The sequence below is a fragment of the Schistocerca piceifrons genome, chromosome 6 (genome assembly GCF_021461385.2).
Source record: "Schistocerca piceifrons isolate TAMUIC-IGC-003096 chromosome 6, iqSchPice1.1, whole genome shotgun sequence".
NCBI lineage: Eukaryota > Metazoa > Arthropoda > Insecta > Orthoptera > Acrididae > Schistocerca > Schistocerca piceifrons.
The window spans coordinates 350,272,387-350,297,512 of record NC_060143.1 but is presented as its reverse complement, the minus strand read 5'-3'; the positions used below and the strand labels follow the sequence as shown (position 1 = coordinate 350,297,512).

The 25,126-nt window shown below is 42.4% G+C and overlaps 1 protein-coding gene across 1 annotated transcript in view; it reads right to left on the bottom strand.

Moving 5' to 3' along the window:
• Positions 1-25,126, bottom strand: part of LOC124802691 (guanine nucleotide-binding protein G(s) subunit alpha) — a 358,394-nt gene that overhangs the window by 55,843 nt on the left and 277,425 nt on the right. Inside the window, exon 6 of the mRNA XM_047263629.1 lies at positions 4,107-4,161. Within this exon, the coding sequence (XP_047119585.1) occupies positions 4,107-4,161 (55 nt within the window). The remainder of the gene's footprint in view (positions 1-4,106; positions 4,162-25,126) is intronic.

Below are 25,126 nucleotides of genomic sequence, written 5' to 3'. Positions count from 1 at the left end.
TGTAATTTTCTGTGTGTCTCTCTGTTGTTGAGGTGCATTATAGTGCTGGTTGTTTTTTTGGGATTGGGAAGTAGGTGCCACTTGGAGTAATAGGTGTTCAGGACTTCAAGGTCTGCATTCAGTGTTTCGTCGAGATCGTTTTAGTTTTTACTCTGATATGCGATGGCCAGGTCATCTGCATATGCAAATTTGCGTGATTTAGTTTCTGGCAAGTCAGCTATATATAGATTGAAGAGAGCGGGTGCTAGTGCCGAACCCTGTGGCAGACCATTATTCAGAACCATGCTCTTACTGTTCGTGCCATTGAGTGAGACCTTGATTTTCCTGTTCGTTAGTATGTTCTTGAGTAGTTTGTAAGTCTGCTTGCAATTTATGATTCTAGTTAGCTTAAGCAGTAACCCTTCAATCCATACTGTGTCGTAAGCTGATGTGAGGTCTATGAGGACCAGGCCAGTTTTCATCTTGTTCTGGAAGCCTTTCTCAATATAGGTTGTGAGGGACAGCACTTGATCGCAGCAGTTTCTACCTGCTCGGAAACCCGCTTGGTATGTTGGGAGGTTGGCTTCGATGTATGGAGTTAATCTAGTCAGCAATATTCTCTCCAATAATTTATAGGAGGTACGTAGCAGGGATATTGGTCTGTAATTCCTAGGATTATCTCCAGTCTTTCCGGGTTTCAGCACTGCGATGACTTTTCCTTCTTTGCATTCCTTAGGCACAACCCTCGTGCTCATGCATTCCGTACAAAGTTTGGCCAGCCACCTTCTTCCTAAAGTTCCCAATTCCTTTAAGAATTCTGGTAGGATGTTGTCAGGTCCGGCTGCTTTTCCTGTCTTCATTAGCTTCAAGGCCTGGGATATCTCTTCTGTCTCCACTTCTTTTACAATGCCCATGTTGGTTGGGTTATTAAGCAATAAACTGCTTAGCTCTTGGGAAATTTCTCTCTTTTCGGCTGTTTTTAGCTGGATTTTGGAGGTCTGTTTCAGGACAGCTGCAATCTCAGATGCGCTGGTTCCAAGAGTCAGCCTGTTAGGTGCTGTGGCACCGCCTAATTTCCTCAGCAGGCCCCAGCTCTTCCTGCTGGAGTGGGTAAAATCTAGATTCTCCATCGCCTCCTTCCATCTACTCCTACGTAATTGGATCTGGTTAAAGCTGCACATGAAGAAATCAATGAAGCAAAGGTTAATTTTTTTTACTGAACTACTAGATATATGACACTGGACTGGAGCCAAGCACATGAGAAACCAGACCATGGTCTCACAGTATTATCAGATGGCATTCATCCAGTGAAAAACAAGAAACAACAGCTTTTATGGCACTGCCACTGGTGAATATTCTAATCGGGAATTTGCAAAAAGCTACATCTACAATGACCAGGGAAATGCCCTCCATGGAATTTAGTGAGAAGAGTACAAATAAACTCCAGCCATGGGTTCAATTCCAGTCTGCCATCAGCAATGGATGGTGTATTTTCAAGAATGCCACGCACTTTTGTTGGCAAAATAACAGGCTGATATACACTGGTCGAAGATCCTGAGACAAAAACCAACAGGCAATACGTCTATTCTCTATCCATTTGATATGTCACATGACCCACTTTCTATTTGGAAATACGAGTTGCATGCAAGAAGGCAGCTTCCAAAATGGCTGTAAGATTGGTAACATAGCCTCAAAGTCCCCCCCCCCCCCTTCTCCAGCCTCATACAATTTACCTTAATTTTCTGTTTTCTACCTGTTTTGATTTAAAAGGATGGTTCCATACCCATGGCCCATCCTGTAAAACTTCTGTAATAGGATGTTATAATACATGCAGTCAAAAGCTTGCATAAGCAAAGGAAGTTCCAACCACAATTTTACCTATTAACGATAGTGGTGTCAGTCTGAACATTAAAAATAGACTACTGTGTTTGTTTAGTTTTGAGCTCCAGAAGATGAAGTACCCCAGTCAATGTGGTACACAACAAGAATGAGTAAACAAAGTAATATTTATTCAGTACTTCTTCTTCTTCTTCTTCTTCTTCTTCTTCTTCTTCACTGCCATAATTTGTCTCCACTGCTCAATGGAGCCGGCTGATAACACATTTTTATTGAACAATTTAATCAAAAAATTACAAATTCATGCCAAATAATCCTTCCTGTACCAAGTCTTCAACACCACATGTTCCATTCTACCTGGAAAACTACCCTGAATTAAAAAACTACATGAGTAGTTGTATTGGAGACACATACCACCACTCACAACACAAAGCAAGGCAAGTGATTAGAGCTGACTTTAAGGCATTTATATCTTCCTCAGTGGCTTCCATGATGCACTCAACAGGACTGAGGAGTGTCACCCAAGCACCCTCACCTCCATGAAATATTCTTGAAACCATACCAATTACTGGGGTACCATAGAGAGGTGATTATCTTTTCTGAGTAACAATACACCTACAAGGTACTATTATTTGCCAGAGAAACACAATGGAGGCTGAGAAGGGGCTCCATTTCATTTTATTAGGTGTTAAGACCACACATAAGAGAACACCTCTACCATATGCCTGAATAACACCCTCATGGAAAGCAGAATGTGTCACATCAAATGTTCTCAACACACACTGACTATGCCATTGAGTCTCCAGTCCCAGGGACCTGTACCATTTTTTCTGTCATCCAATGGTGGTCTTCCTGAATTCATAGTGATCTCTGTATCCTTTGGCGCATTTTCAGCAGGTTTACAAGGTGGTTAACAGTGGCTTCTGTAATCCACAGTGAGGAAGTTGTTCAGGTTGGCACATATGTTCAGCGGTGGTTGCCGTCCAACACTGAACTGGTAAGTGCATCTGCTGCACTTACGTTTACATTATTAAAACACAAAATAGTCAATGGCAATCCCTAGGTTCAATGTCTCATTGGTCACAGCAGTTTACTCTACTGGTATGAAAGGGCATTAAAACACCAATGTGTACATTACTCAGTAATGCTTATGGCAACTGGGATTGGATTCAATTTGTCTTGGCAATCCTGCACACAAATATTATACTGCCGAACAGTAGAAGGTCTGAAAAATTCCAATTGCATGATGCAGCAAGTTATCCTGTTCCCTGTGGCAACAACAGTCAGCTCTAAACCAATCTTTCAGGAGTAAACATTCTACATATTTGACTTTGGATGGCATGTTACTTCAAATATTTACAATATTTATAAATATTACTGAGGAATTATGAATGTTTATTTTTGAGAGACTTGACCACTGTCTTATGCCTTTAAAAAACTAAAAATAAACAACGGCAGGGATGGAGTTGGATGGCAGGGAGGAGGAGGAGGAGAAATAAAGTCAAATTTTCTAGGTTTTATATTTCGATGTTTTGCTCCACTCAGTTATCTTGTAAACATTTTTCACAAATTTTGTAGATATTAGTAAAAAGTATCTGTAACATCTTAATATGTGGTTTACGATTTATTATTCCATTTCAGTAGTCATCTCTCTCAATATCCACCTCACAAAATGACTAAGTGTTTCTTTTCAAACTTTTCACTTGGGCTCCTGAACCCTGACACTATTTCTGCACACTAATTACAACAATTGAACAAAATTTTAAAGGCAGCTCAATGTGATTTAAATTATTCTGGAAAGTCAAATGTCTGCTCTTTCCTATGTAATTGATTTGTTAATACTGTTTTTTCTCTTTTAGTCTACAACTGATAGTAAATCATTTCTCTATCACACCTGTACTCTGTATTCCCCCCCCCCCCCTCCCGCCCGGTATGTGTAACACCAGAGTTTACTGCCTCCACAATTCCTGTAATAGTTCATCCAAAACTGCGAAACTTTATAGGGATAACTAACAACCTTGATCTGTCCATTCTTAGTCCTGTTCATACAAGAGATGTTTAGAAAATGTAAAATAACTAGGGCCACAGCATGCAGCTTCTGTGGACGCTTTTGTAAATGTATTCCATTCTTATGACTCAGTCTAATCTGAAATCATGCATTAAATGTTGAATCGGTTGCTTTACTCTCCGTATCTTGTTTTTTGTGATATTTCACTGTTTGCCAACTAAATTGTTGCAAAAGGTACACATTGAGAGCAGCATTAAACATAGAAAGAATATGAAATACTTACTTGTTCAGTGGGTGTGTAGTTGGGCTGCTTAATTATGTGAACTTTGTCCAAGAAGCTGAGGAAGAAAAGAAAAAAGAACAGTATTAGTTATAACATCAATGTACCACAACCTGGTAAGATAGCTCTTTTCTTTTCCAATTTCCCAACCATTTTCCAATAAAGCAGTAATGTACAATACTGAATAACATCACAGGAATCAGCTAATAAACAGTAATTAGTTAATAAATCAATTAACATCTTTATGGAGTAATAGCAACAGTACTATTCTTCTCCAAATGGAATGGGTTATCAAGACAATTGTCACTAACTCCTTGAATACGCACGTATATGTTGCCTGTAGGTGATAATTTAACTACCTGCAATCAATGCGTTCTACCTAAGGGATGAATTAAAAAAAAAAGGGTAGCTTCACGATCATGCCACAGGACTGCACAATCCTGACTGGCTGCTGTGTCATTCTCTGACATAAGGCATCATGTGGATGAGGTACGGAGGGGCATGCTGTCAGTACACTCCTCACCTGGCTGCTGTCAGCCTTCCAAACATTTTGAGCAGCTTACTCCCACTTAAGTCTCTCTTCAATTGTCCTCACACAGCTGAATGGACCCTCTTTCAGTCCTCCCACCGGGGAAGGGTTCCTGGCACTTCCGTGAATTGAATCTGGGTCTTACGAATGATAGACAGACATGCTGACAACTCGGCTATGAAGGTGGACCCTAACAGATGAGTAGCACTATGAAATTATGTCATAAGAAATTAGCAGATGTAAATAACCAAAAACTGTTAATATGATTTTCTTGCTTCCACACCTGGCAGTTAAGCATATGGCAAAAGTTGCTGAATTTAGTTGTTTGAAAAGTACACAAACATTTTTTAAATTCAAATTATGATCAGCATGCACACCAGAAAGTCTAGGGTATTCTATCTATTCACTGCCTCCTGAACATGCACTACATCAAATGTTGGTGTTAAGTCAATTTGTTGAACAGAACATGTTCTGAATGAAATTAAGGGACAGTCCTTTGCAAAGATCCACTCAACTCCATGAAAAGTTTTGTTGCAAATTACTTCTGCTTCTGTCTCTCTAACCAGATTAGTTATAACACTTGGCTCTGCAAATAAATACAAAATCCACTTGATGCATGTTAAGAGGAAAGTTGTTCTCATACATAAGGAATAACATTATCATTTCCTTCTGTCAGCAGACAGTACAGAAAATTAAGTTAGCATATTGCCTCAGTGCATGAGACACACAAATTGAGACAAAATAATGGCCCTACCACCATACTTTTTACATTTCATGAAATAAATACATGCAATAAAACTGAAGTTCATAGCTGTTAAGTCTCCCTCTGCCACCACATCAAATAAAAACACCTTCAGTCACTAAGTTCATTGCAACTGTAATACATTTCTTTAGCACAGCCAACATTTTTGCTGTTGGTGATTTATGAACAGAAGATTTACTGAACATCTACTTGGGAAGAATGTGAAATGGTTAGTGCTGTAGGACCAGGTCCCCATTCCATGTCTGACCTGGTCACAGTTGAACCAGATATTCATTGAAGAGTATCTCTGTGTCAATGGGATGGAACAACATCCTGGTGGAATATGAAGTTGAGTTCCCTAGCAATGCAGAAAATTTTGCATCTACAACCATGTTTTCACAAAAAATACTAAGATCAATAAACCCTTTCAACTGACATTGCACTAAAACATTCAGTTTTGGTTAGTTGATTTCATGCTTGAGGATTCTAAAGTCCTCAAAATGAGGACACTGCCTAAAGTGACTTGTCTGTTATTTGCACCTAGTAACTTTTGAAGCACATAGCCCAAAATTCTACATACTTTGTCTCGATATTTGAATGAAAGGCCTATAGAAGATGATGATGATGATGGTATGGTTTATCAGTAAACAACATCTCCCCACATGGCAGAAACATTTTTGCCTAAGTTCTCTGTTTGTTTACAGTGTTCCAATACACAAGACAATACAAGCTACTTTCTCTTCCAATACATGTGGTGAATCTGGGCTTTTTTTCCTCTGCACAGCACGGCATCAAAGGCAGTGGACTGTAATAGAGGCAACTAAGGTAGTTTCTCTTGGGGGGGGGGGGGTGAACCTTCACTAGTTCCTTTCACAGTGCAAACTGTACCAACCTCGGAACAAGGTAGGTTATTTTTGATTCCTTGTTGATTTGGCTCCTCACACTGAGAATGTCATTAAAGGACGCGAAAATACATTGAACATCATGAGGTCAGTGACAAAACTGTTGGGGAGCTCACTCCATAGTTCTTCTCACTTAATACCTGACTGTTCACACGTAGACGGCAGATACGTATCTATCACAAAACCTCCAACAAGTACCTACAATTTCTGGGCCAAATGCAGTACAAAAGTTTCTGCATCTGCTTTGGAGATGTGGTTCTTTCTACCACAATGACAAATATTAATCATTCACTGCTGAAACAGTGGTGAAAGATGACATAAATTGATAACTTCGGAGCTCAGAGAGAATGCAGCTACCCGTGAACAGAAGATGCACTATAAACATCTACAAAACAAAATTTACCAAAACAGGATTCTGCTGAGGGTCCTTCATCATTGTCTTTGTACCTGCCAAAATCTTCCAGTAAGATAGTTACATCGCTCCAGCAACATAAAACAGTACAAACAGTTCTCATCTACATGTTGCCAAGGAGAAAACTGGGCACGTTAATCACAAATCAACACAGGTGGCTCAAAAATGGAAATGGGAAATCACATTGCATCTGCTATCTTCAGTCCACGCACTACAGAATAACGAAAACTGCAACAATCAGAAAATATTTCCAGATTTCTAGCCAAAAAGATTTGCTGTTGTTGAGAAATATAATGTTCCTGAAAATCTCCAGAGAGCTAAGAACTACAGACTCAACAAGGTGTCTTTTAACTCAATCTGATTTCAGAATTGGCAACAGAAGGGTAAGTAAATGAATCATATATTTGTAAAGAGGCTAAAGTCAATCGACACACATTTGTGGTAAATCGAAAAAACTAATTTAATTCTGTAATAATTTTACATAGGCTTTTCACTGAAATTATGTTGTATGATACAAATGTGATTGTCAGACGAGACACTGAATTTCTAATGATATTTTGGTAATGTAATTAATCATTAAAAGGTGCAAACTGATCCCTTTGAAAATGCTGTAGAAGATACTGAAATCGATACTCCACTTTATTCCCATTAACATACACTGATGAGCCAAAACATTAGGACCTCCTGCTTAATAGCTTGTTTTTGTCTGTCTTTGCACTGAAATACATCATGGATTCTGCATATAAGAAATTCGACGGTTGGTTGGTATGCTTGTGGAGGTATGTCGCATTAGAGGTCGAAGCAGAGGTCACGTAATTTGCATAAATAACAGGCCACTGATTTGATAGCAATCCAGGTGGGTTCCACAGGATTTGCATCTGGTCGCTGAGACATCTACGCGAGTTCACTATAATACTCCTCAAACCACTGTAGCACGGTTCTGAATCCGAGCCATGGATAATTATACTGCTGAAAAATGACATCATCGTTGGGAAAATCATCAAGCGCGAAGAGATGCTGGTGGTTCACAGCTGTCAGCGTGTCTTCGAATACTATCGCAGGTCCCACGACAAGTGCAGGAGGATGTCTCCCATAGCATAATAATGCTCCCACCAGATTGTGCCTGTGGCGCACTGCTCGTTTTGAGACGCCATTCTCCTAGATGACGGCGTTTGTGGAGACAACCAGTGACCTAGTACAGCAAAAATGTGATTCGCCCAAAGAGCTGACACATTTCCATCGATCAACGGTCGCATACAACGGTCCCATGCCCACTGCAATCGTAATTAACGATGTTGTTGGGTCAACATGTTAACACATAGGGGTGCGGGACCAAACTACGAGATCATCGGTCCCTTGTTCCTAAAAAAACAATGACACAAGTGCGTGAATAAAACAGACAACACATACCCGGGACCAAACTACAAGATCATCGGTCCCTTGTTCCTAACAAAAACAATGACACAAGTGCGTGAATAAAACAGACAACACATATAACACAAAACATAAAGAAACGAAAAACCACAAGAACAAAGAAAAGGCAACGAATACTACAAAGAGGACAAAAAACAACAGAGAGACGCTAGAAACAGAAGAGAGTAAAAACAAAAAAGCAGATTACCATGGCTGGCCAACCACGAGAATAAAAAGCGAAAGCCAGCCTTCTGCAACACATTAAAACCTCCACCCTAAAACTACTAGGGTGAAGGACACAGAGGGATAAAGGACATGGGCTAAAACTTAGATCCAATGATAAAACCTACGCTCACGAATAAAATGTACAACTAAATCAGCCAATGAGGCTTTTTCAGATAAAATGAGTGGCAACGAGTCTGGTAACCTAAGATTTCGTTGCCAAGATTTCGTCGCTGGGCAGTGCACCAGAATATGAGCTGTCAACCGGGCACCCCACTGACACTGAGGCAGGTCTTCACGCCGGGTCGCCCAAGCGTGGCCAATGTAGAGCCGGCAGAGGACAACTGATTCTCTGCCAGAGGCCCGCATGGAAAACTTCCACACCTTCGTAATCTCCTTAATGGCACCCAGTTTGTTGTTCGTAGTGAGACTATGCCTTTCCGTCTCCCAAAGCCAAAAAATCCTGCGTCAGAAGTCAGAACGCAGGTCAGGTTCAGAGATGCCCATCTCCAAAAGCGCTTTCCACGTAGCCTGTCTAGCCAGCCTGCCTGGGATGCCGACGTGTCCTGGTGTCCACACAAACACCACTGAACAACAGGACCTGTCCAGGACATAGATGGACTCCTGGATGGACGTTAACAATGGATGGTGAGGGTAGCATCGGTCGATAGCTTGTAGGCTGCTCAAGGAGTCAGCACACAGAAGAAACGATTCCTCGGGGCATGAATGGATACACTGAAATGCAAGAGATATGGCCACCAGCTCTTCAGTGAATACACTGCAGCCATCGGGCATGAAATGCTGTTCAATATCGCCTCTGTGGACAAAGGCGAAGCCAACATTACCATCAGCCATCGAGCCATCAGTATAAACCACTTCAGAGCCCCAGAATACTTCAAGAATCAAGAGGAAGTGACAGTGGAGAGCCACAGAGTTAAGGGAGTCCTTATGGCCATGCGAAAGGTCCAGGGGAAGCTTCGGCCTACAGCTACACCGCAGATGTGTACATGAATGGACATCGAGGAAAGGTGGTGAAGGGAAGGACTCCAGTTCAGACAGAAGCAATCGAATGCGAACTGCAATCGTTAGCCCTGACCTGGGCCGCCTACGTGGGAGGTGAACTGCCATGTTTGGGAAAAGAAGACGGAAATGAGGATGTTCGGGAGAGCTATTAATGTGTGCAACGTAACTGGCGAGCAATTGTGCATGTCTGATCTTCAATGGAGGGATTCCAACCTCCACCTGTACGCTTGTCACCGGACTCGTCCTGAAAGCTCCTGTCTCTCGTTGAACTCCGCAGATGGTGCAATGGGTCAAGCAAAGGCAATGCTGAGGACGCCGCCGAACCATAAATCACACTCCCATAATCAAGGAGGAAATGAACAAGGCCTCTGTAGAGCTGCAGCAGCGTGGGGCGATCTGCACTCCAGTTGGTGTTGCTCAGGCAGCGGAGGGCACTGAGGTGCTGCCAACACTTCCGTTTAAGCTGACGAAGACGAGGAAGCCAAGTCAAATGAGTGTCTAAAATCAGAACTGAGAGAGCCCATGACTGCGCCTTATGGATGGCTCAAAGTGAGCAACGCTCAGCAATACCAGTGATGGAGCAGCAGTACGAAATGCAGAAGTCGCCTGCATACAGAGAAGGTAACCAAGGGTCTGACAGCTGCTGTCAGACCGTTAATGGCCTCTAAAAATAAAGAGACATTCAAAACGGAGCCCTGAAGGACTCCATTCCCCTGGATATGGATGGAAACTATGGGAGGCACCAACTTGGACATGGAAAGTATGGAGCGACAGGAAGTTTTGGATAAAAATCGGGAGCGGGTCCTGGAGACCCCACTCATACAATGTGGCAAGGATATGCTGTCACCAGGCCGTGTCGTATTCTTTACGCAAGTCAAAAAAGACAGCAACCAGGTGTTGGCATCTGGATAAGGCTGTTCGGATGGCAGACTCGAGGGACAAAAGATTATCAGTGGTAGAGCGACCCAGGCAGAAGCCGCCCTGACATGGAGCCATTAGGCCATGTGATTCCAGGACCCGACCCGACCCAACCCAACCCAACCCAACCCAACCCAACCCAACCCAACCCAACCCAACGAAACCCAACCCAACCCAACCCAACAACCCAACCCAACCCAACAACCCAACCCAACCCAACAACCCAACCCAACCCAACAACCCAACCCAACCCAACAACCCAACCCAACAACCCAACCCAACAACCCAACCGCCGACACACCATACGTTCCACCAGCTTACAAAGAATGTTTGTGAGGCTGATGGGCCAATAGCTTTCCACATCAAGCGGGTTTTTACCAGGTTTGAGCACTAGAATGATGGTGCCCTCCCGCCACTGCAATGAAAAGACACCATCGCACCAGATCTGGTTGAAGATGACGGGGATATGTCGCTTGTAGTCAGATGAGAGATGTTTAATCATCAGCCTCTGGATCCCATCAGGTCCAGGAGCTGTGTCAGGGCAATGTGCAAGGGAAATGAGAAGCTCCCACTCTCTAAATGGGGTGTTATACGATTCACTGTGGCGTGTAGTGAATGAAAGGACTTTCCCTTCCAGTCGCCGTTTGAGAGTGCGAAAGGCTGGCGGGTAATTCTCCAATGCAGAAGCTCGAGCAAAGTGCTTGGCAATTGCATTTGCGTCGGTAGATAACACGCTATTTATCGTAACACCGGGAACACTTGTGGGAGTCTGGTACCCGAAAAGATGTCTCGTCTTAGTCCAGACTTGGGAAGGTGACGTATGGCACCTAATGGTCGAGACATCTCCCCCAACACTCCTACTTCCGTTGTTTGATAAGTTGGCGCACGTGGGCACGGAGCTGCTAAAAGGCAATGAGGTGGTCCAGGGAAGGGTGCCGCTTATGCCGCTGTAGATCTCGCTGAAGCTCCTTAATTGCTTCAGCGACTTCCAGCGAGCACCCAGGGACTGCCTTATGCCGGGGGCACCCTAAAGAGCGAAGGATCGCATTTACTGCCGCAGAAACAATTGTTGTAGTCACCTGCTCAAACATGACATCGGTGTTACTGTGTGGGGGAGATTCAACGGTGACAGCAGGGGTGAAAGTTTCTCAAGTCTGCCTTGTTTAAAGCCAATCTGGGCAGGCATCCGTGGGCCTGACGCCAGGGCAGTGAAATGAAGACAGGAAAATCGTCAATACCACACAGGTCGTCATGTGCTCTCCAGTGGATAGATGGGGCAAGTCCTGGGCTTCAAATTGATAAATCAATGGCTAAGTAACTACCATGAGCCACACTTAAATGTGTGGCGGCCCAGTAGCAAAAACCCGGGAAGGGAGTGACCCAAGGGACCCCATCCTAGGGAGAGAAGCCAAAGAAGACTTACGCTTCTCCGGCTTAGAAGTGGAGACAGGCATCCCCGATGGTTGCGGGGGGGAGTCGCTCCCAAAGTAGGTAGTGCGGGAGCAACAGGGAGGGGGCAGGTGTAGTCTTCTGGTTCTGAGAATGACTAGGGTTGGCGGAGCGATGGTGCCGGAACTGTTATTGTGGCAGTGTACGACGATGTCATACGTACAGGATGCAAGGTTCAAATTTTCTCTTAGAATCATTGTAGGTCAGTCGGTCCAGGCTCTTGTACTCCATGATTTTCCTTTCTTTCTGAGGAATCCTGCACTCTGACGAGAAAGGTGAATGGTGCTCTCCACAGTTGACACAAATGGGAGGCAGGGCACGTGGAGTATTAGGATGTGAAGGGCGTCCACAATCTCGACATGTGATGCTGGAAGTACAGCAGGGAAGACATATGGCCGAACTTCCAGCACTTAAAGCACAGCATAGGTGGAGGGATATATGGCTGGGCGTCACAGCGGTAGAGCATCACCTTGACCTTCTCCGGCAATGTATCACCCTCGAAGGCCAAGATGAAGGCACCAGTGGCAACCTGATTATCCCTCGAACCCCGGTGGACATGCCAGATAAAATGTACACCTCGCCGCTCTAAATTGGCGCGCAGCTCATCGTCAAGACTGCAGAAGAAGGTCCCTGTGAAATATGATACCCCGGACCATATTTAAGCTGTTATGGGGCGTGATGGATACAGAAACATCCCCCAGCTGGTCACAAGCCAGTAACGTCCGTTACTGGGCAGAAAATGCTGTTTTGATCAAGACTGACCCAGATCTCATTTTCGACAACCCCTCCACCTCCCCAAACTTGTTCTTTAAATGCTTAACAAAAAAACTGAGGCTTCATTGTTATGAAAGAATCCCCATCAGCTCTCAATCATACAAGGTACTGGGGCGAATAAGATCCGCTGCCATCCTTAGCCTGATGTTCCTCCCATGGTGGGCCAGGGAGGGGAACGCTTAGAGACAGCTGGTGTTTCACCACCAGCAAGACATGATGGACTACGCTTCATTGCGTGTCATCCGCCCTGATACCACCCACTCCGACCACAGGTCTTCCCTACGGGCGCCACCCAGCTGCAGCAAAGGCCACCTGAGAGGATGGCCATTGTCGGGAGTCCCAATGACCCCGGGGGATGGGCATCTACTCCTTGGCATACAAAGGGAGAGGCATCAGCAGAGTGATCACTGTGTTGTCAGGGGGCTACAACCAACAGGGTACAAGGCGGCCCCACCACAACGGACTGGCTACCATGCTGGATAACAGGTGCAAAGAAGTGGATGATCATCGTTGACACAGAAAGCGACACTGCATAGTGCATGGTGGAAAACGCACCCAGGAAGGTGTCCTTGACCAACAGATGACGAATGAGCAGGACTCAAATGCAACAACGAGAAAGTGGGCTTAAGATCTCAACGCACGAGGGACACGATCCACCATGTAAGGCGCCCTTCCCCAATTGGCTCGCTCTTCGGGAAAATTTTGAAGACTGGAGGTCAAACCCTTCAGGGAAACATCACACAAGGGCCGAAACGTGCGAAACTCCTTTTAGTCGCCTCTTATGACAGGCAGGAATACCTTGGGCCTATTCTTACTCCCGGACCCGCTGGGGGGACATAGGGGTGTTCAATGAAGTACAATGAATGATGTGCTCCTAAACACTTGGACATGCACTAGCATTGTGCTCTTTTGGCAGGGATGCCACAGATCGCCGTCTATCCAACTTTACTGAGCAGACAAGCCTCCGAATCCCACGTTCTGTGAAGAGTCGTGACGTCCAACCATTTAGTGCCTAGTGGTGGTTTCACTGTCCTTCTACCTCTATCCGTACTCGCTCAAGATAGCACGTTAACATTCCACCAGCTCCGCCGTTTTTAGATACTCGTTCACAGGCTGTGCTTGATAATAATCTGCCCTTTGTCGAAGTCCCTTATCTCAATGGATTTCCTCATTTGCAAACCATATCTTCGTTAGGGTGATCCCCATCTCTGTCTGCTCAACTTACATATTGCTGTTACCGTGCCACACGCCCGCAATGCCACCAGGGGGCATCCAACGTCGCGGTGGGCAGTGGTCACGATTTTTTGGCTTGATCAGCATAATGTTGACTGTATACAATACTACAGAACCCGGCAAAGCTTCGTAATTGCTAAATATGTATGTGAATTGGATGTACGTCCTAATCTCCTGCCTCCCGTCTCTCCCCCTCCCCCTCATATCGTACTCCCCACCCTATGTCCATTTCCACCCTTTTCCCTCCCCATGTTCACATAGTCTTCCCCATCTTGTATCTCTGACACTGAGCTTTGTTCATCGGTATTGCAAAGTAATCTTTGATTGGTAACCGAAGTCGCTCAAAAGGAATGATTAAATCGGTTGGGATCATTGGTACACGGAGTAAGAGAAAGCTCTCTCCCAGTGTTGGATATGTGAGGATAGTAGCTTCAAGGATGGTATTTCACATACTTGTAATCTGCGAACGAGTCGCATTACAAAGTTTCCAACTATTCAGATTCCGCAGTATTTTAATAATAAGTCGATGAGCTATAAACACAACTATCCTGTTTTCTGTTAAAATCGACAGAGAAAGAAAACAGAACAGCACATTGTTGGGCGTACAAGTTTTGTTCAAAATAATATGTACGGAGAAGGAATATTCATGGAAGAAACAATATCATGGTTAAAACTGGTTGCGAGAAGAAAAAGAAACCGCACACTTTTCACAGCAGGGCACTTTCTTCTCTCAGTCGATTTTACCAGAAAACCATTACATACAAATATGTGTATAATGAAACGCTGTTCAGTCGCTGCTAGAGCATTGATTATTCTTCGTGTTTTATTATACCTGTTCATACATAGCAATAAAACGAATAACGCACCACACTAATTTGGGATCGCTCCATCGAATTGGCCCGTAAAATCCACTTCAAAGATAATAAAATTATCTTTATTGTAGTGTATTATTCGCTTTATCGCTATGTATTAACAGGGACAGTAAAACACAAAGAATAATCAATGCTCTAGCAGCCGCTGAACAGCAAAATTATCTTTTAAGTGGAATTTTTTCGCTTTATTGCTATGTATTAACAGGAATTGTAAAACACGAAGAACAATCAATGCTCCAGCAGCGACTGAGCATCATTTCTGCATGGCGATAGCAGTTAGCGCGTGCCAGGGCGGTGCTATAGATGGGGTACCAGTATTGTTCTTGTTTTGCTGCCTTTGTTAATAAGCATCGATAAAATGAATATAGCACTAGACTAATTTGGGAACACACTATGGAGCGGGCACGTAAAATTCCACTTTAAAAATCATTTTGTAACGGGAAACAAACCGATGTTTTCCCTCGTCACTGGGCGTCGTATGAGACACATCGTGAGCAGCATTTGTCTGGGCTGACTGCAGCAACATGCTGTAAAACAGAAGTTGGAAATATCAGTCGAAACACCAGGGAAAATGCGCCTGACCACTCTTAGGAGAGCGCCCCTGCATAGTGCGTAGCATAAAGAGGTAACACGTATAGTTCTACATTTCACAGTACTAATGCATCATTCGACAATAATTGGTCATGCACTCGTCGTCTTCACTGTTGTTCTTTACAGGCCACTTCCAAATTTCTTCGCAGAAAGATAGCTGTTTGTTAGTCAGAGAACGTTGGAGTTTTTCCAAGTCGTGATGGTATTGGACTTCACTGGAACCCCTCCAGTTGGATAAGCTATTTTTTCTGCCGCAGTAAGTGGACTACGTTGGAGGTCCAGAAGAAAAGTGTATCGGCCTACTGATCGTTGTAGATGCTGTGATACAACCTTTTCTTGTATTAGCAAAAACAACGTGAAAAACTCACCTTTCCAGATCTTGGAATATTTTGAGTTTCTTCAGAAATTTTAGTCTTCCTGTAGTACGCCTGTGACAATGACTTGAAGTCTAGTATTTCAATAACCTCTCACACAAGAAAAACCTGGTTTAGAACTTTTAAGAACCACCTCTGTGACCCCGTGCACAGTAAACCATCTGTCTCGTTTCCTCTGCTTCCTGATTATAATGTCGAAATCCCTATCGCACGGGAAAAAAAGCTGTGTTCCCTCACTGAAAAGTAATGCTGTTTTTTTGTTTTTTTTTTTAATCTCCCAGAACTGATTACTAACAACATGCATCTGCTGTGAGTGTGATTCTTATTCTGAGCGTTGTCTGAGAACAGACAAAGATCGGCGTGATCTTGTCGTATATCTTTACATAATCTTTCGGTCTCCTCTTGCCCTCACCATCGAGTAGCCATATGCCGCGCTTCTATCAGCCTTTATACGTATGCAAAATACACTGACAGGAGGATGCAAGCTGAAGTATTAAATGACATGCAGCATAATCAGAGCTGCTATATAAAGCTTCAGTTAAAAGCGACGTGAGCCATGACGGATGCCTCTTGACTATTCTAGAGTACTAGTCAGTAATTGACGCCTCTATGAAAATAACTTCGTTTATCGGAATCCAAAACGCACACTGACCGACAGGCTAATTCCCCTTTAATGAGAATTTGTGCACTTGCGTTTTTAGTATCCGAAGCAACAGAAACTCAAAATCACCAAAATGCGGTTTGCTGGCCTTGTAAAAATATACGATTCAATATGTCATGGACCTATGAATTCCACATTCCCCAGAAAAGAATGATAATTAATCAAAATCGAATGGAACTACTTTCTCACATTATTATTCAGGATAACGAAGTGACAGACCAATGATCGAAAGACGCAACTAGAATCTGAAAATAAATGGACGTTACCATCTCATGCTCCCCATCCTCTTCGCAACAAACAAGAAGCCATCGTGGAAGGGAGAATGGTTGAAATCTTGAAATGTAAAACTTTAAAGCTAAAAAATGGTTCAATTGGCTCTGAGCACTATGGGACTTAACATCTGAGGTCATCAGTCCCCTAGAACTTAGAACTACTTAAACCTAACTAACCTAAGGACATCACACACATCCATGCCCGAGGCAGGATTCGAACCTGTGACCGTAGTGGTCTCGCGGTTCCAGACTGAAGCGCTTAGAACCGCACGGCCACACCGGCCGGCTGTTAAAGCTATGCTGGGTTACCATAGTTAACAAATAACGTGCTTCGTTCAACAATCTTGGAATATAAAATTATTTTGTGCAGCTGCGCCTCATTCACACATCTTTCCGTGCCCCCTTGCTTAAAATCGGGATATTCCCCAAGAAATACTATTGCTTTATAACAACAAATAGCTACGCGAAACAAACTGAGTTTTAAAAGCAGCTATGCCAGTAGTGATGACACAATGAAATCACGTGCAGCACATTCTTAACAGTGATAAAAAGCACTGCATCTATTATAACACAACCAAATAAAGAAGCACTATATTCAGCCTTATAGAGACTGCTTCCACCATCAAACAACGTTACTTTCAAATTACAAATCCAAAAGAGATTATAAAATCCACTGTTAATCCTTCTGGCTCGGCCGGTGTCTCGAGCAATGTATTGTGCAGGCTTGATACGACTATCTCCTTCTACTAGTTTGCAGGTATTCAATGGCTCAGACCAAGTTCTTCACGGAAGTAAATATGCTGTCAGAATTACCCATCTATAAAACAGGAGACAAGTAAACCACCTCTAATTACAGACACATTTTACATCTTCCAGACTTTGCCGAAGTATTTCACCAATGATACAATATTTACCGAACAGAGCTTGTTAACTGCATAGCAGTTTGGCTTTCGTGAAGTGTTCTCCAGCAAGAACAGAATCTGTGAGGTCAAACAAGAATTGGTGTTGGATCTGCTCTTGACGTAAATGACCGTCCAATGACTTTTAATCCCACAAAGAGTCATATTATACGATTTAAAACGAATAGAAATGAAATCCTAGCACCAGATGAAGTCGTTAAGAGCTATACACGAAATGAAACGCCACGTGTAGTATTCCTTACGGTTCCGGCCGGATAACAAATCGAAATCCAACACATAAGTAAACTAATGAACGAGCACTGTTCAGTGTGTTTTGATGTTAGAAGTATACTGTACTGTGACAGTGGTGCCCTTTGGGACTACACCGACAGTAAATAAAGCACGAGAGAGTACACCCCCCCCCCCCCCCAAAAAAAAAAAATAAATAAATAAAAACACACATTAACAGAGCTTAGGTAGTGCGCATTTCCGCCGCTAGGCGAGTAAAGTGCAACTCTTTGCGAAGTTCATGCCGACTGTGTTGTCGACCTGGCTTGTTCAAATGGCTCTGAGCACTATGGGACATAACATCTATGGTCATCAGTCCCCTAGAACTTAGAACTACTTAAATCTAACTAACCTAAGGACATCACACACATCCATGCCTGAGGCAGGATTCGAACCTGCGACCGTAGCAGTCGCGCGGCTCCGGACTGAGCGCCTAGAACCGCTAGACCACCGCGGCCGGCCACCTGGCTTGTTATGGTTTCGTTTTTTATATTGGCAAGTTTAAGTGAACAACGTGCAGCTGTGAAATTTTATTTTCTGCTCGGTAAAAATGCTGCTGAATCTGTTTTAAGGTTGAAAACAGCTTACCAAGATGACACTATGGGAAAACTCAAGTGTGCAAGTGATTTGCTCGATTTAAAAATGGCGGCATGTCGACTGGTCACAAACGTCGTTCTGGGCGTCCATCAACTGCCCGAGTCGACAAAAATATTGAATAATTCGAGAGCTTGTGCTCACAGACCGTCAACAGACAGTTTACCAACTGTCAAAGATTAGTGGGTTATCTTGGATCTCGGTTCAATGAATTTTAACGGAACAATTTGGAATGAACAGGATTGCTGGCAATTTTATTCCTCAGGGTCTGACTATAAATCAGAAGGGACGTTCTTTGAAACAATAGCTTCCAACTGATCCAGATTTTCTGCCAAAGATTATTACTGGTGATGAAGTCGTGGTGCTATGGTTATGACCCAGAAGCAAAGCAACAATCAATCCAATGGAAGAGGTCGTCTTTACCCTGTCTAAAAATCGTCAAAGTCACATCATGCATCAAAACAATTATGATTTGATTTTTTGATGCTAAGGACGTAGTGAGGGAGGAGCTGTCAGCCACTTCTAAAGATAAATACAAAAAATGTTTTGCACGGTGGAAGCACCGGTGGGACCAATGTATCAGTTGTAATGGAGAGTATTTTGCAGGGGTATGGTTGTTTTGTAAATAGTTTGAAAATGTATAGTGTATCTTTCAAAATTTTATTCCGTTTTTTGGACACCCTGTTTACTTAGCACAACCGCTCAAAAATGTGTGTGTAAAGAAGATAACCACACGTCTCGAAGGGACATGCAGTTAATCATTTTCTTTGCAGTTTTGTGAATATTAAGCTATCAGAAGAAGATTTAAAAACAGCAGTTAGCATAGGCACGAATAACATTAAGCAGTATAATGGTTATTGTCCGAACAGGGTACAGATTACGTTTTTATGGTTTTCCTTGTGGACAGGACGTATGAAACTATTTTTCGAGTTTGCTTATAACTATAACTAACCTCAAAAAGTTTTAGAAAATTCGTAATTTTTACCGCAGATTATTCCGTTGCCTTAAAAGAAATCTCGTTCTGTGTGTTTGCTTCAATTCCTAAAGGGAATCACAGTAACTTTTTTAGCTCCATAGAAATGAAAGACAATCATCAGGCTTTGTTTAAAATGATTTGTTAAACTGTTTCGTCCGATGTCCAGAGGCAACAAACGCAATAGGGTAGGGTCTAATACATTCCAGCGACTGGCGGAGAAGGTTGGGAAGACCAGCCTTGTGCATGAACTTTCAACAAAGCTCACAATTTGCAGCAGTGTCCCCATAACTGATCGTGGCCCTTTGTTTTGAGACGAGTGGAAGGACTGAACCAGGCACTTCGAAAGTTCTATGACAAGCTAGGCTGAGACTTCTTGGATTTGCGCCTCAGGGTTGACAGAACTGTATGGTGCCACTAAATGAGTCAGGTGTGCACTACTCATAAGAGGCTGTTATTCAGGTGGCTAACTGTGTGTGGGGTGCACATGTGTGTAGATTAGGTGACTCTCCATCCAATCCAGATAACAATAGCTGTACGGAACCCTCAAGTATCAGTCTAAGATCGACAGAAGAGCTTCCCTCAGGTGAGAGTATTTAAATCCTAGTGGTTAACTGCCGAAGCAATCACAACAAAGTATCGGAGTTGGAAGCGCTCCAAGAAAGCGGTAAGTTCACATAATATTAGTTACAGAAAAATCTTGAACTCAAAGCAGTGCGATTTTCGGGGAAAATTCAAGTGTATACCAAAAGAACAGGCAAATGGGAAATTGAGCTGGTGTATTTGATGCAGCAGACAAGAAACTCAAATCGAACAATATAGAAACTGAAGCTGCATGTGACACACTTTGAGCAAGACTCAGTATCAGGGGTGAGCATAAAATGATAACTGGATCTTTCCATCGCCCACCAGACTCATCCTCTTATTTAACTGAAAACTTTTGAGAAAACCCCAGTTTGCTTGTTCATAAATTCCTCAATCACCCTGTAATCCTCGGTGGAGACATTAATCATCCAACAATCAATTGTTGTTAGGGATGGGCATGCTAAAGTATCCTGTGACATTACTAACCGCCTTCTTTGAAAACTACCTAGAACAGATACTTCGGAACCCCACTCATGATGGAAATATATTCGATCTAATGGCACCAAACAGACCTGACTCTTTGGGGAAGTCCATATCGAAACTAGTACCAGTGATCATGACGCGATTAACGAAGGACAAAGGACAACTAAAACAAGGAATGAGGAAATTTAAACTTTCGGCTCATAGCAGGAGCATGAGGAGGAACTATGGCAAGTTTAAAAGAATACTTTATCACGCACTGGACAGATATGTACCAAGAGGGAAGTCCATAATGGGAGGGAACGTCCATGGTATACAGCCATTCTTAACAAACAGAGACTGCTGCGTAACAGGTTTAAAACAAAGCGTAGGGCTATAACAGATGCTGAATGAAACACGTTTAGCTGTCAAGAGGGCAATGCACAAAGTCTTCAGTGACTACCGTAGCAGAACATTGTCAAATGATCTTTCACAAAATCCACAGAAATTCTGGTCACATGTGAAGACTATTAGTAGCACCAAAGTTATATGTCCGGCCCCTAGTGAATGACATAGGAGCTAAAATTGAGGGTTGCAAAACAAATGCTGAAATGCTCAACTCCGTTATCAAATGTTTCTTTACAAAGTAGGGTTGCAAAACAAATGCTGAAATGCTCAACTCCGTTATCAAATGTTCCTTTACAAAGTAAAACCCAGGAGAATTGCCCAAACTTAATCCTTCTACCACTAAAAGATGAGTGGAGGGTTTTTTGATGTCACTGTCAGATGTAGAAGTAAATTCAGGTGCGCCCCAGGGAAATGTGTTGAACCTGTGTTGTTCATGTTTCATATTAATGATCTTGCAGCAATATTAATGGCAACCTCAGACTTCTGCAGATGATGCAGTTATCTATAATGAAGTGTTGTCTGAAAGAAGTGCACAGATTGGCAACTTGCTTAAAATGTTCAGAAATATAAAATTGTGCACTTCACAAAACAAAAAGCGCAGTACCTATCATAATATCAGTGAGTCACAGTTGGAATTCGTCAACTCATACAAATAAATATGAGTATAACACTTCGTTGGGATATGAAATGAAACGATCACGTAGGCTCAGCCATAAGTAAAGCAGGTGGCAGACTTCAGTTTATTGCTAGAATACTGGGAAAATGCAATCAGTCTACAAAGGTGATTTGTAACTAATCACTCGTGAGACCCATTCTAGAATATTGTTCAAGTGTGTGAGACTCGTACGAAGTAGGACTAACAGGGGATACCGAACGTATACTGAGAAGGGCAGTACGAATAGTCACAGGTTACAGTGAGGATGTACGAAATGAACTGGCAGACTCTTGAAGATAGACGTGAACTATTTCACGAGCTGACTTTAAATGGCGATCCTAGGAATATATACAACACCCTACGTATCGTTCACGTAGGAATCGTTAAGATACGATTAGAATAATTACTGCACGCACAGAGGCATTCAATCAATCATTCTTTCCGCGCTTCATATGCCCTAACAACTGGTACAACGGGACGTTCCTTCTGCTATGCACTTTGCGATGGTTTGCAGAGTATGGATGTAGATGTACTAACAAGGGAACCTCCACATCGCACCCCCCTCAGATTTAGTTATAAGTTGGCACAGTGGATAGGCCTTGAAAAACTGAATACAGATCGATCGAGAAAACAGGAAGAAGTTGTGTGGAACTATGAAAAAATAAGCAAAATATACAAACTGGGTGGTCCATGTATAATATAGGTAATATTAAGGGAACTGTGAGGCGAGGAGTACCGTGGTCCCGTGGTTAGCATGAACAGCTGTGGAACGAGAGGTCCTTAGTTCAAATCTTATCTCAACCGAAAATTTTAACTTTTTATTTTCAGTTTATGTGACAAACTCTTATGTTTTCATCACTTTTTTTGGAGTGATTATTACACCCACAAGAAAGCCTAAATCTGGCAAGGTAGAAGAATCTTTTTACCCATTCGCAAGTGTACTAGTTAGGTGGGTCGACAACATATTCCTGTCATGTGACGCACATGCTGTCACCAGTGTCGTATAGAATATATCAGACGTGTTTTCCTGTGGAGGAATCGGTTGACCTATGACCTTGCGATCAAATGTTTTCGGTTCCCATTGGAGAGGCACGTCCTTTCGTCAACTAATCGCACGGTTTTGCGGTGCGGTCGCAAAACACAGACACTAAACTTATTACAGTGAACAGAGACGTCAATGAACGAACGGACAGATCATAACTTTGCGAAAATAAAGAAAGTAAAATTTTCACTCGAGGGCAGATTTGAACTAAAGACCTATCGCTCCATAGCTGTTCACGCTAACCACGGGACCACGGCACTCCTCACCTCATACAGCCCTTAATATTGCCTATATTATACATGGACGAACCAGTTTGTATATTTTGCTTATTTTTTCATAGTTCCACACAATTTCTTCCTGTTTTCTCGATTGATGTGTGTTCAGTTTTTCAAGGCCTATCCACTGTGCCAACTTATAACTAAATCTGAGGGGGGTGCGATGGGGAGGTTTCCTTGTAAGTGAACAGATACACCTTACCATTAATTTGACCGATGACCTAACAATCGTCAGAGTAAATAAAATACTCTTAATGCAATGGTCACGAGAGAAGCAAAGCAAACTTTCAAAAGCGACTCTCTAATTTTGTGCATTATGCCAGGCTCATAAAAACGAAGTCAGAAAAATTCAAGGGGAATGGTGGATATTTAACGAAATATCTGATATAAACTTCATCCAAACAGGGTAGGAATGAATATTTAATAATTCAATCTAATTTCTGTAATAAGACTCAACAGACTGATAACAAATAGGGTAGGCACCTAAATAGAATAACATTAATAGCATCTGAAATACATAACATTTCCGGTTACGTGTACTAGCTATCATTCTGCTTAATTTGCATTTGGCTACCGAAGGTTATACCAAGTCATATACAACTACTGTCCACGATATCGGTATTATTTTCCTCAGCCCTATAATATCTTACGTAAGGCTGGAGACAAGACTGTTACAATGTGAACAACAGTTTCTCGACACTTCTTATACTGCATCGTTTCGTGGGTAAAGAACAACCAACTTTAGTGTTACAAGCAGAACTACGCCTTCGGAACAGCATAGTTAACACACAGAGCACTGTTGTTTCGGCTTCTGGTCTACCACACCTAGTAAATTTGATTTTAGAATAAACATTCTGGCATTCCGTAAAAACATTGAGCCCTCTATAGAATTATCTCTGTCGCCAACATCGCGTTCTGCGCATGGTGTGGACATTAAACCGATCTCTGGATATCGATGTTTGCTGACGCTTTCTGCTAAGCTCGAAACTTTAATATTAGACTAATTACTGTGTTTTTACTTATTCTATAAGGCAGTGCATATGCGCTTAATAAGTACGTCGAAGTATTACCAGTAAGCAAAATTACGTTACAATCCAAAAAACATAATTATATAAAAATTACGAATGAATTGATAGTATAATCGTTGATTTTCGGCAAATTCCGTGTGTTCTGAGACACTTTTAAAAGCAGTGCGTTACTACAAGTCGTTTCGCAACGCCATCAACGCAAAAATTTACTGCAACGGAGGCAATACGATAAAAATGCCACATATATCAGAAAAATAGCGATGCATGTCACAGAAATTAAAAAAAAGCACATTTGAGATGTGACACTTGTCCCAAAGGAAAGAACTGGCCCTTCATTTTGCTCTTCAGAGTTAAGTGCCTAGTTTTTTCTAGGTATCGATTTGAAATTATGTTGTCTACAAAATCCCTATACCAAATCCGTCTAAAAAACGCCTATACCAAATCCACGGCACATACGATAGGAATGTCTGTACTAGCAATGTAATGAAATTCTAAATGTACAGGGCGCTTTACGGGCAAAAACACGTCCCGAATTCATGTGACCAGAGTGATAATACGTGTTGACAACATAAAATCTTTTCTGCGCGGCTGAATGCTCACTGCAGAGAAATTTCAAATCCACTGCGCTCTCGTGGGAGGGTTGTGAAACGTCGTGTGTGTGTGTGTGTGTGTGTGTGTGTGTGTGTGTGTGTGTGTTCGCACTCGTCATATCGGTTAATCTACATACTGGCTTTGACAAACACTTAAAATAATATTGATTTATTATTCCATTCAAAAGTACGCTCTTTGGATTATTTAATGTCATGAAACATATTCCAAATGCAGAATTTTTATTTATTTATTTTTATGTACTCTATTTTCCCTGCAACTGCTGCTTCTTTGGAACTTTACTTATTAACTAGACGTTCTGATTCACTTTCCTCAAATTTACATCTCGAAGAATTTTTATTTATTTATTTTTATGTACTCTATTTTCCCTGCAACTGCTGCTTCTTTGGAACTTACTTCTTAACTAGACGTCCTGATTCACTTTCCTCAAATTTACATCTCGAAGAAAGACACCTTGGCAATCCTCAGATTTTTTCCATTGTAGGCCACAAGCAATCCTTCGTAACAGCATTAACATAACTAATATTTCATAATCGACAAAGTTGTCGAAAGTTTCCGACAAGGGATTTTGGGCAAAGGAACAATCATTTTGCTATAAAGATAATATTCTCAACAGTTTTTATGTACGGAAACTCCTAAAATCAGGGTCGGAGGAGGGGAGGATATGTGCAAATTATTGCAAGCAGGATAGCTGGCGCAATGTAGTTCCAACTGCATCGTTGCGCAAGCATCAAGTAACAGACTGAAAAATTGGCTGCGCTGGTATCCTGTAACTAGCCTATTTTTCCAACCTCCCTGACTCAAAGGTTTCATGGCTATAA